Here is a 12,925-nt window from a genome sequence, read left to right as displayed (position 1 = left end):
TGCTCGAGGTTCGTAAATGTTCATCTGGTTCGGACATTTTTTATGGTGCTTCAAAAGGGTCATGTTAGTGTATGTGAGCTTCATGTGTGGCGGAGAGAGAAATGCATTGGGGCTGTAGATGATTTGTATTCTGAGATCCCAGGCCCATGTGGTCCATGTTTACTCAAGATCCAGCAGGGGTGCAGTGTGGTCCCCTTAATTTTTCGATTTTTCTGCACTTTCACAGTTTTGGGAGCTCAATTGTTTTGGCAATCATCAAGTAATTTTCTCACTGAAGCACAGAACCATGACCGTATCGGTTTGACAGCCGAAGAAAGGTTTACTGTATTATAGACAATTCTAATGGCGCCCTCCTACATGTATTTGCTGGCTAATCACTTAACACCACTGTAAAGCATTGGTCCTCAACAGGTAGTGACAGAATAAGAATATTTTGTGTGCATGTGACTCTGTGTGTAAGAAAAGAGCTCTTGTGCTCTTTAAAACAAGAAAACGAAGGCTAAATTACAATGCCACAGATGGATTACCATAAATTCTGGACTACAAAACACAAATTCAGCCATATAAACAAATTTGTACATACATTGGCTACTTCGTATTAATGCTATAATTAATATAACATTGGATATTTGAAAAAGAAGAAGTAACGCATTTTTTGTTTTCCCCAAACAATGCTGAACACAGCTAGTTACAACATAGCTTCCCAGAACCTTTTCTCAGTCTCTCTTGTCACACAAGGCAAATTCACCGACGAGCTTCGCCATGCAGCAGTGCAGCCTTTGGAAACCAGTTTGTTGCATGTTGGGGAGACTCAGGGGATGCACAGACGTGACGGGCTGTCGCTTCATGGCCGGACTTGCTGTCCTTTTGTCCGTTGAGAGTGATGGTGGAAGTCGGTCCCTATGCGCATCAGACTCAACTCAACATACTTATTTTCGCTCTTCTTTTATTATTTCGCTCCTACACAGCTTCAGCATTTCTCTCTCCCTCATATTCAGTGAGAGGGTTGACAGTTTCATTGCTCCACTGTGACGTGTTCGGTAATTTCATTGGTCAGATGTGATTAGACTATGGGTAAATCTATTGGTGGCTTGAAGCTCGTTAGTAAAAATTCCTAAATAAACCGGGTCACATTAAAAGCCGCAGGGTTCAAAGAGTGGAAAAAAATTAGTGGCTTATAGTCCAGAAAAGTATGGTATTTTTTTGGTTTTGGTTTGTCTAAGTTTGAATAAATTTCTTTGTGTAGAATTTTGTTTGATAGGTGTAAGGGTATGTGAAAAATCTGAGTTTGCTACGTACCGTCGTTTTAAGGACAAAGTTCAATGCGCATTATGTACAGTAAGGGCGTAAAATACCCCCAAAATTTATTTTGTGTAAATAGGAACACAATTAGCCAGCAGTAAATTATCCAATAAGTGATACATTCTCAAATAAACAAAATAGTGTAAAGAGTAAAATTACACAATTATATTTAATAATATATAACAGTATTTAACATCTTAAATATTTTTCTTTTTAGGAAACTGGCTCCATCACAAGCTTGAGAGAGGCTGTTTAAATGCTAAATGAAAAAAACTTGTGATTGTACCGTAATAATTTTTTTTTTCCACACTGCACTTGAACGAGTTAACATGTTTGACATACTGCCAAAAGCATGTCACTAATCTTGACGTCCCTTAGCAAGAGACTGAGCACGTGGGAGCTTGGTACTTCAATGTACCGGACCAAAAAACCTAAATATGACTATAATAAACGACCGCCTATTTGTAATTCACAATTTACAAATCCACCTTTTCGTGTTTAAAGCTATTTGCTGAGAAACTCATTTGTGCTCTTTCTATAACGCTCTAAGATGCCACAAGAAAATGCCTGTCAAATGGGAAAGTAGCAATTGGTGTCAAGGAAAAATGTTGATAGATTTTGACTCTTCTCATTTATGCATGTTGCGGAGGAGCTAAGTTTAGCCTGGGTTATTAGTGGAAATTATGGAGGGTCTTCTATCCTGTAATTGACTGGTGATCAGTGTCCAGGTTGTAGTCTGCCTTTCCCACAATGGCAGCTGTGATAGCATCCAGCTCCCTGTGACCATGAACAGGATACACTGTACAAGAAATGGATGGATGGAAAAGTTTAGAATGACAAAAGTGTTGTTCATAATTTGTGCCATGTATTCAATTTAAACTATTGATATAGGCAAATATACATAATTGCTAGGGGGGGGGGGTGTCAATTATTTTTGTGTTTATTATGTTTTTTTTTGTTTTTTCTTCACTATTTGCGGCAGCCGCGTGGGAACTCAGGATGCCTCTGTGCAATTCCAAAAAAATCTAAATACGAATGCACCCCTCATTATTGTATGAAACATAAGATTACATATCTAAATTGTGTTTCAACCTCAAAAAGTCTCCAAAGCAAGAAAACTTCTCAAGCTTGTCACCTTCATTAGTTGACTTGTACTCCTGAGTACCATAAATATTCATAGATCCGAACGCAAGTTCCACTGAGCTGCATGTGGAATGTGTCGAAAGTGCTGCCTGACCCTAATTATCGGCAGTGAGAAACCTGCTGACAGGCTGTTTGTACTTTTGACGGAGCAACAACTGCTGCACACAAGGGCCGATTGTGCGATTTGGATTCCTTGCAACTTCCAAGACTGTTGGCATGTGTACAAAGCGGACACTTTGGTTTATTGGATTTGTCTGGGAAGGATCCCACCCACGTGACTCGCCATGTGCTGTCCTACAGGCCGCCTCGTTGACAGTGGACCTATGCGGTGACGACCAGGAACCGGGCTACTGTGCCGTGAGCAACGTGGCCGTTCACACCGACTGGTAAGATAAAATCGCACACACATGCAAGCATTTTTATTTCCATCTTCTCTTCAGTTCAACTGCATACACTAAAATAGGGTTGACACATCCAATTCCTGACGCCTGGAAAACTCCACAAGTAATTATGGCGGAATCCAAATGTTTGCTTCCACCTGTTATGATGTTTCTTCTTCTGTGTAGCATAGTAACTCACCAAAAAAAAAATAATTCGATGCACATTTCCCGCCAGTGCATGCTAGCCGAGCATAGCCAAAGTTTTGTCAGAAGTTGCGTGTCTGCCGGTCGTCACCATTTAACCAAAAACGTTTTTGGCCTTTGTTAGAGGGGCGTAAAATTATCCCGCCAATAACAGCGGCGGGAAAATTGCGGAGTACTCAAGGAAAGGCTTTACAGTGTAATTTTTGTGTGGTGTTAATGAGTTTTCCTTCATCCTGGCCCCGCTATTGTCTCGCAACAGCTCATAGTCATCGTGCCGAGCGCCACGTCGGGAACAAGTGAGGTAACTGTAGAAGCTCGCTTGGCCGAGTTCACGCGGGCTGACCATGGCCAAGTTGTCCTCAAATAAAATTAAGAAAACGTTTTTTCTTTTCTCAACGATATGTTTGTTCCAGCTTGAACGTGAGATCATTTGTCATTCTGAAGGAACCTAACCCCTGAGAAATTTTGGTCGAAACTTTTTTTTGTGATGGCAAGTTTGTGATTAAAATCACACATGCAGTTTTTAATACAAGTTGTGTTTTAATGTAGACCAACTTTGATACAGATACATTTTTGATACACATCTTGTATTGGATCTGAGTGGGTTGTATCAAGGTAAAATTGCATGTTCCTGCAAAGCTGGGAGACATACATCCTTTTGAGGACAATCAAGACCTTGGGGAGTTGACGCCAAAGAAAAACCACAACTCTGAATAGTTGACATCAAGAGAAATACTTGTTAGTTGAGACTATTATTTCAATTCCTAAAATGAGTGTACGTATGCAAAGAAATCCGTCAAAGTTTTGACAAAGCTAACAAATGCTTCAAAATGAACATAATTTGTACATTATTAGTAAATTCAGCCACCTGCTTTTTATTTGAATGAATGGATCAATTGTGTTCATTATCAATCAAGCAAGGTTGTTGACACCAGGTTTACCAAAACAAAGTACGAGAAGTCGGCTTTTCCATCATCGCTCGTCCCCAAAACAAAGCAAATGATCTGATCTGGTCTGAATGTTTGAAGGACAGTTCTGCGGATACAGATTTTTTACGGATTGGACAGCGACATTATGCCGACATTGAATTGTGGGTTTCCTTTGTGTGTGCAGGATCCTGGACGTGGAGCCCAACCGGCTGTCGGTGGGGGGCGTCAGGTCAATGGAGTCCGTCCTCCACCGGCGCGGTCAGGTCGCCACCCATGACTTTGTGGGCTGCATCATGGAGTTGGCCGTCAATGGCCGCCCGCTGGAGCCCAGTCAGGCGCTGGCATCGCGCGGCATCGTTGACAGGTCGGCAGCCCCCCCAAACCTACCACCCCAACTCCCTTCAATCCTAATTTCATCCTCTCACCATCTTGTCCCGCTTGTTCCCATCTGTCCGTCTTCCCTCTCGCTGTGGGACATCTGCTCGGTTTTACAGACATTCTCAAAAGCTGAGAGATACCATAAACCGGTTACAGATATGTTTTTTTGTTGAAGCGAGGGCAAATCCTTTAATATGCTAATCATCCAGAACTCCTTTTCGAGAAAGCCCATCTGCTTCTTTTCCTGGAGATTCTTTTCGGCCTGTCAGACTGACGGATCTGATTGTCCTTCATTGTCCTAGATGCCCACGAATGGAGGCAGCCTGCACCGCCAGCCCCTGCAGACACGGGGGCACCTGTTTGGACCACTGGTCTTGGCAGCAGTGCCAGTGTGTGGACGGCTTCACTGGCAAATACTGTGAGAAATGTAAGTCAATGTGCCTTTGAGGTGTCTTCTGAGCGCACTTAATTCTGCTTTCAAGATTATTAATGATTCCCCTTTTGTATGAGTCATTGTGTTAGTCATGACGCCAATTGCATCAGTCTGAGCTTTGTGTCTTTAATTATAAAAATATCCAGAGTGACGACTTACAATTGTAACGCCAGTGACTTTTTCTAGTGTCGCTGTTCTGTGTCAAGTTAGCAATTTTCCGACTTCGGCTGTAGTAGCATAGGCGGGACAGGGCTGTGATATTTCACATTGGAAACGTACTTCTGTATTGTAGGTTATCAAATGCAAGAAAATGCAATTTTGCAGGATGATGGTGTAAACGAGGCTAGGGATTATATATTTATGTGAAATCAACAAGAATTTTATTCATTTTAAATAGTGGCCTAGATAGCAAGAATCATTCAAGTCATTTCTTCAAACTTTCAGAGACTGTTTCTGGATATTAAAGGACGAACACAGAGGCGGGTGACTAACTCATTGTTGATCCAAAATGAGTCCATCCAACAATACTGCGTCTTATATACAATACAATACCATTTTATTTATATAGCGCATTTCATAACAGCTTGGGCTGTAACAAAGCACTTTACAATACAATAAATAAAACAAAAACAATAAAAGGCTGTGGTACATGTATTAATAAATATAGACATAAATAATATATAATACTATCAAACCAACTGTACTTTGTCAAGAGGAAGGTGCACAATGCGATTAATATACCTTCTGCCTTCTGTTCCAGCACCAAGAAGTTTTGACATTTTTTAAGTAAATAAACCATTGTGCCTGCAATTGGCTGGCGAACAGATCAGGGTGCACCCCACCTGTCTCCCAAAGTCAGCTGGGATAGGCTCCAGCTCATCTGTGATTCTCAAGAGGGAAAAAAACTCAAGGAAATGGTTGGATGGGTAAATATTTGGAGGATGCCTGATGGGGTAGTCTATGACCATTTGTGGATAAACTCGAGATTAATACGGTATCAGATTTTAACGTATAGGCGGCACGCTGCCGCTCAAATTTCAAGGCTTTCACAAAGAACCCTGCTGATTTCAACTATTTCTAGCACGCAACTCACGTGGAGATGACCAAAGCAAGGTTTATTGAACAGTGTGTTTGACAGCTGTTTGTCTTATTCTTCCTTCTTCATAAAAATGGCCAGAAAAAAAAATGTGTGGTGCAGCTGTGCATCTTTCAGCAACTCGGAAGGTGAAGACAGAGTGATGGTGTTGACACAGCTGGCGAGAGCTAGCCCGCCTGGCATTGCTGTGTCGACAGCGTTATAACAGCGTCGCCGGCATAGATCTTCCTGTCGTTGGCAAAGATGGCAGGTTTTACCTCAACCATACAATATATTCAAGAATCACACCGGGTAATAGATTGAGGATTTTTTTTTTTTCATTGAATAATTACTCTGTTATAGGACGATTTGAAATATGCTAACCGTGTAAAAAGAAGGGAACCGATGTATGTAAAAACAACTACATCGAAACTTAAGTTTCAGCGTTGGCGCAGTAAAACACGTGCATGCGAGGTGAGCCTTTTCACAAAAAGATGCCACGCAACTCAACTACCTCACATTATTGTCGCCTTGTTGTTGTCTCAGGCAAATTGTACTTTGCAGCCAGGACGGAGACGTATGACACATTTCTTACATGTTGTTTCCTCATCCCATGACAAGTTTAAGAAATAAAGGCTGGATTTGTAGTTCTGGCTAGTGAGTAAGGAAAACAACTTGAAAGACTAAATATCAGGTCAAGAACAAGCCTTTTCCAGGAGTTAAGACCAGATATGGATTTAACGTTGCGGAATTAAAATTGCGGTTTACTTCCAAATATTACAACAGTCCATGTTCTACTCTACACATGCGCTACTTTCAGGCACTTTGGTTACAAGTGTACTCCACTAATATTCATCTCAGTGACACATGGGACCCTCTTATTGGCCTGCATACTTCAGTTTGGCTTTGGTATCTGTAATTACCAGAGAGAAATGAAGGCCCGATTTGCGGTTCTGGCTGTTGAATAAGGAAAAAAACTGACACATGAATGTGCAGCAGCTGCAGAATGAGCAACGATTCAAAGCCACTGGAGAACTTTGAAGAATGTAACAGATGATGAAGATTCTTTGTCTTTGTCCCCGTCTGTTGCACAGATATCACGGCCGACACTGCGCTATCCCTTGACGGCACCGGTCGCCTGGACTACGCTCTGAAGCAGGGCCCCAAGCGCGATGTCCTGCTGAGGAGGTCGCTGCAGGGCGGGATCCCCGACCCCATCGTTGCCAGCCGTCTGGAGGTCAAGTTCAGGACGCGTGGCAAAAGTGGCACATTGCTACATGTGCAGGAGAGCAGTAACTACACCACTGTTAAGGTAGGAGCGCAGACATTTGATCATTTCTGCAAATAAACTCTACTCCCACCTCGTACTTGTCCAGTACTGTTAATGTATCACCAGCCATTTCCACGCATGACTTCCATGGGAGCAGCAAACAGGCTGTTGCTTCAGTTAAACACCATCAAATTGATCTGACTTATAAATAATGAAACGCAGCAGGTCTGGAATAAAATGTTTTCCAAGGGAAGTTAATGCCCCAGAAGTATTGAAAATGATCACAGAGGAAGTCTGGAGTTTGACTTATCAGCGCCAGGGAACAAAAGCAATTATTAAGAGGGACGGTCCAGTCAGCAAAATGTGAAAATACACATCTTGAACATTATGTTGCCGTTTTCCAGGTGGATTATTAAATCAACGCCTTTCAGGTGTTAAGACTACATAAAGACCAATATTTGTTTAGGAGTTAAAATGTTGAGGTGTTGAGGCCAAATTAATCCCAATCCCACAAGGAGTTAAAACTACAACTAGACTAAGGCTTTGGAGAATTGAGGGCAACAACAACACTACAGTTTCTAGAACTAGACTTTGAGGAGTTGAAACCAATACTTTGAGGAATAAAGTGTTTAGGATGTAGGATAAAAGGATTTATGACCGAGTCAAAACCGAGTCTGTAAGGAGTTAAGATCAAAACCGATTCTTAAATTAGTTAAGACTACATCCACACCAAGATTTTGAAGTTCTGTCCAATTCAAGACCAAGACTTGGATGAGCTAAAGCTAAGTCAAGACCAATACTTGAGGAATTAACACAAAACCATAACCAAGACGTTGAGACCCAATCAAAAGCAAGACTTTATAAGAGCTATGACAAAACAAGACTTTAGCAGTTAAGTCTAAATCAAGACCAAGACTTTGAGGAGTTCAGTGAGGCACTACCGCCACGACGAAGACCTTGTGTAGCTTAAACAACTGGGCCTAGTTATGAGTAATCCTCAGATAAATTAATACCCGGTCAAACCAAGATAAGTGGGTAGTGAAGACAGAGGCAAAATATGTTGTGTGGGTGGAGTGTGCCAACTCTGTCGGGCTATTGAAGGGCAGTGTGAGTTTGGGAAAAACTTGATTCATTGATGACCAAAACTATGTGATCCTCCCTCAGATGAGGAACGGCAACATCCACTACATCTCGGACGCAGGTGTGGGCGGCAAAGTGGAGCGAACCATGGGGGACGTGGTGCTGTCTGATGGTCTGTGGCACACCCTCATGCTGCTTAAGAATGGCTCCACCACCTTGTTGCAAGTGGACAACAGCCACTCCCGCGTAATCCAACTTCCCACCCAGGACTTTGGAGGTCTTGGCGTCCTCACCATTTCCCTCGGAGGGATCCCGCCTGGTCCCGCACGGCAGAAAACTGCGGCAGGTGAGGCTCTACAGTGTTGATTCAACTGCTGCTGTTGATGTAAACTACAGTGACCGTGCAGACAAATATGGTCTAAAAATGCTGTATTAGTGGTATCCCAAAAAATCGGCTCTCGCCATCATATCAGAATTGGGCACTGCAGTGGCAATCTAGCCTTATTGTGGTGTTTTTGGATTATTGATGCAGCACTACAGTGGAACTTGAAGCCCCTTATACATGAGTGCACATAAGAACATCCAGTTCTTGCATTTTAGGCAGCCCCTTTTGTCAACCCCAGAGAAATGAATTAATCATGTGTTCTTCCAATTGCCGACTGTATTTGGTGGCCATTCAACAACTTTATTTCAGTTTGACACTGCTGAGAGTTACCTGCTTTGAATTTACAGTAGTTGAACAAATGTTGCTTTATTAAATATAAATCCCAGAGAGTGGAAAAAAAGAACACATAATGATTTAATCTGACGTCTCCTTGAAGTGCTTTGCCTTTGAGGACATTTGTTTTTTATGTCTTTATTTCCTGCGTTTTCGACCTAAATCGTGGATCAGCTATCCTCGAGGTTGTATTGAGGACATGAGGAAAAGGTGAAACAGAGTGTTTCCAGACAGACAGAACGCGGCATAGTAAATTTTACATTTTTCAGGGGATGGAAAACAAATCGAATGCCACAGACTAATACGGTAAAAATCCTGATTTGTTGAAGGAGGGCATATTTCCGAGCATGCAGACTCCCTGTCAACCAACTCTGACCTGAGCAGTGCAGTGCATCTTCAGTGTTTAGCGATCAAACACAAAATGGCCTGAATATGGACTGCAATGCATTTAATAATAAAAAAGCGATATTAGCATCACTGAGGCAGTGTTGTTTGACAATGCACAAAGCCAGAGATTAAATTACATACAGATGCACTCATCGAACACAGATGTATGTCTGGAAGCTACAACAGCTCAGATGATAGACTCTCTGTTTTGGATAGAACGGTTTCCATTTTTCTTTATGTAAATCCGCAAGTTAAGCATATATTTGTTTTCTACCAATTAGCTGTCCAAACAGTATTCCTTTTGTTGTGATTAGAGCTCCCAGTCCCTGTTTGTTTGAGAGGAAGTGAGCAAGCACAAGCCCAAGCAAATCACTCAATCAGCACTGATCTCACTCCAGGAAACTGTTGTGTCCTCCTAGCCCCTAATAGCTGTTTGTTTTCTCTCGTCTTTTGTCCGCAGGTTTCGATGGCTGCTTGGCCTATGTGAAATATAATGGCGAGAACCTGCCTTTCTCCGGAGAACACGGCCTCGTTGTCTTAACGAAAACCAGTCCATCTGTAAAGATTGGTTGCAGAGGTCCAAACTTGTGCGAGAGCAGCCCATGCTGGGACGGCCTGATGTGCATCAACCAGTGGTACACGTACCAATGCGTACCACCTGGCGACTGTGCCTCCAGTCCCTGTCAGAACCATGGAAGCTGTGTGCCAGATCCCCGTTTGGGTTTCACCTGTGTCTGCTCCGAGTTCTACACTGGAAAGACGTGCGAGACCCAGGTGGCCTGCCTAGGTGTGCAATGCCCTCAAGGGACCGTGTGTCAGACAGCCAACAACGGTGGTTTTGTCTGCAGTCCAAATCCCGCAACGGAATCCATGGTTCTCCCTATCTGGGCAGTCCCGGCTATTGTCGGCAGCTGTGCCACGGTGCTCGCCTTGGTTGTGCTCAGTCTCATCCTGTGCAACCACTGCAAGGACCGCAATAAAACCAAAGTGCCAAAGGATTCCAAGGAGAAGCAACCCAAGGAGAAGAAGAAAAAGAAGAAGGGCAGTGAGAATGTGGCGTTCGATGACCCAGACAACATCCCGCCGTACGGCGATGATATGACGGTCCGCAAGCAACCAGAAGGGAATCCTAAGCCGGATATCATCGAGAGGGAAAATCCATATCTGATCTACGATGAATCTGACATCCCGCACAACAATGAGGCCGTCCCGAGTGCTCCCTGCGCCCCTTGTAATGGGCCAGATGCCGATATTGAGCACTATGACATTGATAACGCCAGCAGCATTGCGCCGTCTGACGCGGACATCATCCAGCACTACAAGCAGTTCCGAAGCCACACTCCCAAATTCTCCATCCAGAGGCACAGCCCGCTGGGCTTTGCAAGGCAGTCCCCCTTGCCCCTGGGTGCCACCAGTTACTCCTACCAACCTCAGTACACTCAAGCACTGCGATCCACCCCGCTCAGCCACGCCCACTCAGCTTGCCCCACACCGAACCATCTTTCCAGACAATCCCCGGCTCCATTCACCAAGCCCTCCTCCTTTTACAGAAACACCCCGACCAGGGAGCTCAACCTTGCTCGCCGCGAGGGCAGCCCCCTGGACCTACACAATGACATGTGCCAGCCACCGCCCATGTTCAACTACGCCACCCGGCTGGGGAGGCGCAGCAAGAGTCCACAGACCATGGCCAGCCACGGCCACACGTCTCGCCCGGGGAGTCGGCTTAAGCAGCCAATTGAGCAGATCCCTCTGGAGACGGGGCCCCCCGTGGGACTCTCCATCGAGGAAGTGGAGCGGCTGAACAATCCGCGTCCTCGCAACCCCAGCATCTGCAGCGCTGACCACGGGCGCTCCAGCTCCGAAGAGGACTGCCGCCGGCCTCTCTCACGGGTCCGCAACCCCGCTGACGGCATCCCCGCCCCAGAATCCTCTTCGGAGAGTGACTCACATGACTCCTTCACCTGCTCGGAGATGGAGTATGACCGGGAAAAACCAGTTTCTTATAGCTCCCGGGTCCCCAAGCTCTCGCAAGTCAATGAGTCCGACGCGGACGACGAGGACTACGGCGGGAGGCTGAAGCAGAGGCGGTACTCGAGCCGCCGGGCAGAAGGGGGTCCTGGCATGGCCCAGTTGCCCCCCACTGAGCAGCACAACACCCTGCCTCACAAACTGGGCCCGCCAGCCGGGGCATTCAACTGGGACAATCTTTTGAGCTGGGGCCCCGGTTTTGGACATTACGTCGACGTGTTCAAGGACTTAGCAATGCTTCCTGAAAATGCGTCTGCCAAGGACATAGAAATGAACAGTGGCGATGGTTCGGTCACCATTCTAAATGAAGGAGAAGCGGAACAATATGTATGAGACTATTTATTGTCACGTTGTATATTATGATGATGTTCTCAGAAAAGAACGCCGGACAATGTCAGTGTTTTTTTAATCAAAAAATAATAACGACGACTTTCAATGCAGTAAGGCAGAACCAACGACACCTGAATTCACCTTGGAAAGGTTTTACCAGTCTCCGTCCGGCTGTCCCGTCATGCGTTGTTTGCGCCCTTTGAAGAAGCCCGTGTCTGAATTCAATTGACCTCCATACGTGTTATCTCGGTGAAACGTTTCTGTTCCTTATTACCGAAATTGCCTCTCCCTCGCAGCCTGAAAGATAAGACGGCAGATTAAATTAACACTCCCAGCTGTAGAACGAAACAAAACTCCTGTTCATACGTCGTCGGTCGAGTTTTAATTTCATCGTAAAGGAAGCGTGTACGTTTTGAAGGGAGGGCACCTGCAGACACTGCGTGAAAGTAAGCACTCTGATGTAAATTACACCCAGTCTCCGCCTGGGGTTTTGTTTTCTCACAGAAGGCTGGCTAATTGCTCCAAGAGTGACGATGAATCAAGTCGCCTGCCTTACACACATTTGAGGATTGCAGCATGGGGGGAAATGTGGTGTCTTTTATTTTTATTTTTTGTGGGTCTGCATTTAAAATGCTTTGCCATTTTGTTTTTCAACCAACATGATGACAACTTGTGGAAGATTTTTCTTAAATGACCCAAACAGACAAACAAAGACTGTGTACTGTACACTGTATGTTCACCCAATTCAAACGTGGAGTCATTTGTCATCGGTGTCTTCGTCCATTATGTTGACATTATGTTGTAAGGTTGCTTCGTTTTTGTACAGTTTATTAACTTAAATTACTTAAGATGTGTTTTTATGGATATTTTTTCATAAGCCGAAATGTATGTTCTTACTTTCGGGGAAAGTAAGGGTTAAAGACCTATTTTTTACATCTGTTACATATGTAACGTCAGTATTTTCCACTTTTTATAAAACTATAACATGCTGTATGCTTTGTACTTGTAAAAAGCCAATAACAGAATAAAAAAAATATTTATTTAAAGCTGCCTGTTGATCTTGTTGCAAGCCATTTAGACAAAGTCAGTGCAGTCAATCAGTACTAATTTGGAAGTTGCAAAGTTTCCCTGTTGGCAGATTTTTGGTGCATTTTTTTCCCCAGAATTTGTCAATATGTCCCTTATTTTTCCTTTTTTTTAAACTAGAAAAATATTCCAAGGAAATGTAATGTCAATAACATGGATTTTTTGGGGTGTTTTTCATG

At 43.9% G+C, this 12,925-nt stretch overlaps 1 protein-coding gene across 2 annotated transcripts in view; it reads left to right on the top strand.

Annotated features, from left to right (window-relative positions):
• The window catches only part of fat4 (FAT atypical cadherin 4), a 103,936-nt gene extending 91,236 nt beyond the window's left edge, over positions 1-12,700 (top strand). For both annotated transcript variants that reach the window (XM_086023901.1, XM_086023900.1), the window contains 6 exons: positions 2,746-2,831; positions 4,143-4,322; positions 4,639-4,763; positions 6,939-7,156; positions 8,279-8,540; positions 9,760-12,700. In XM_086023901.1, the coding sequence (XP_085880027.1) occupies positions 2,746-2,831; positions 4,143-4,322; positions 4,639-4,763; positions 6,939-7,156; positions 8,279-8,540; positions 9,760-11,663 (2,775 nt within the window). In that variant the 3' untranslated portion in view covers positions 11,664-12,700. The remainder of the gene's footprint in view (positions 1-2,745; positions 2,832-4,142; positions 4,323-4,638; positions 4,764-6,938; positions 7,157-8,278; positions 8,541-9,759) is intronic.
• Positions 12,701-12,925: the final 225 nt, after the last annotated feature.

Source organism: Filicampus tigris, chromosome 2, assembly GCF_054856515.1.
Source record: "Filicampus tigris isolate MCC_2025a chromosome 2, RoL_Ftig_1.0, whole genome shotgun sequence".
Lineage (NCBI taxonomy): Eukaryota > Metazoa > Chordata > Actinopteri > Syngnathiformes > Syngnathidae > Filicampus > Filicampus tigris.
This window is presented reverse-complemented; position numbering and strand designations above follow the sequence as displayed.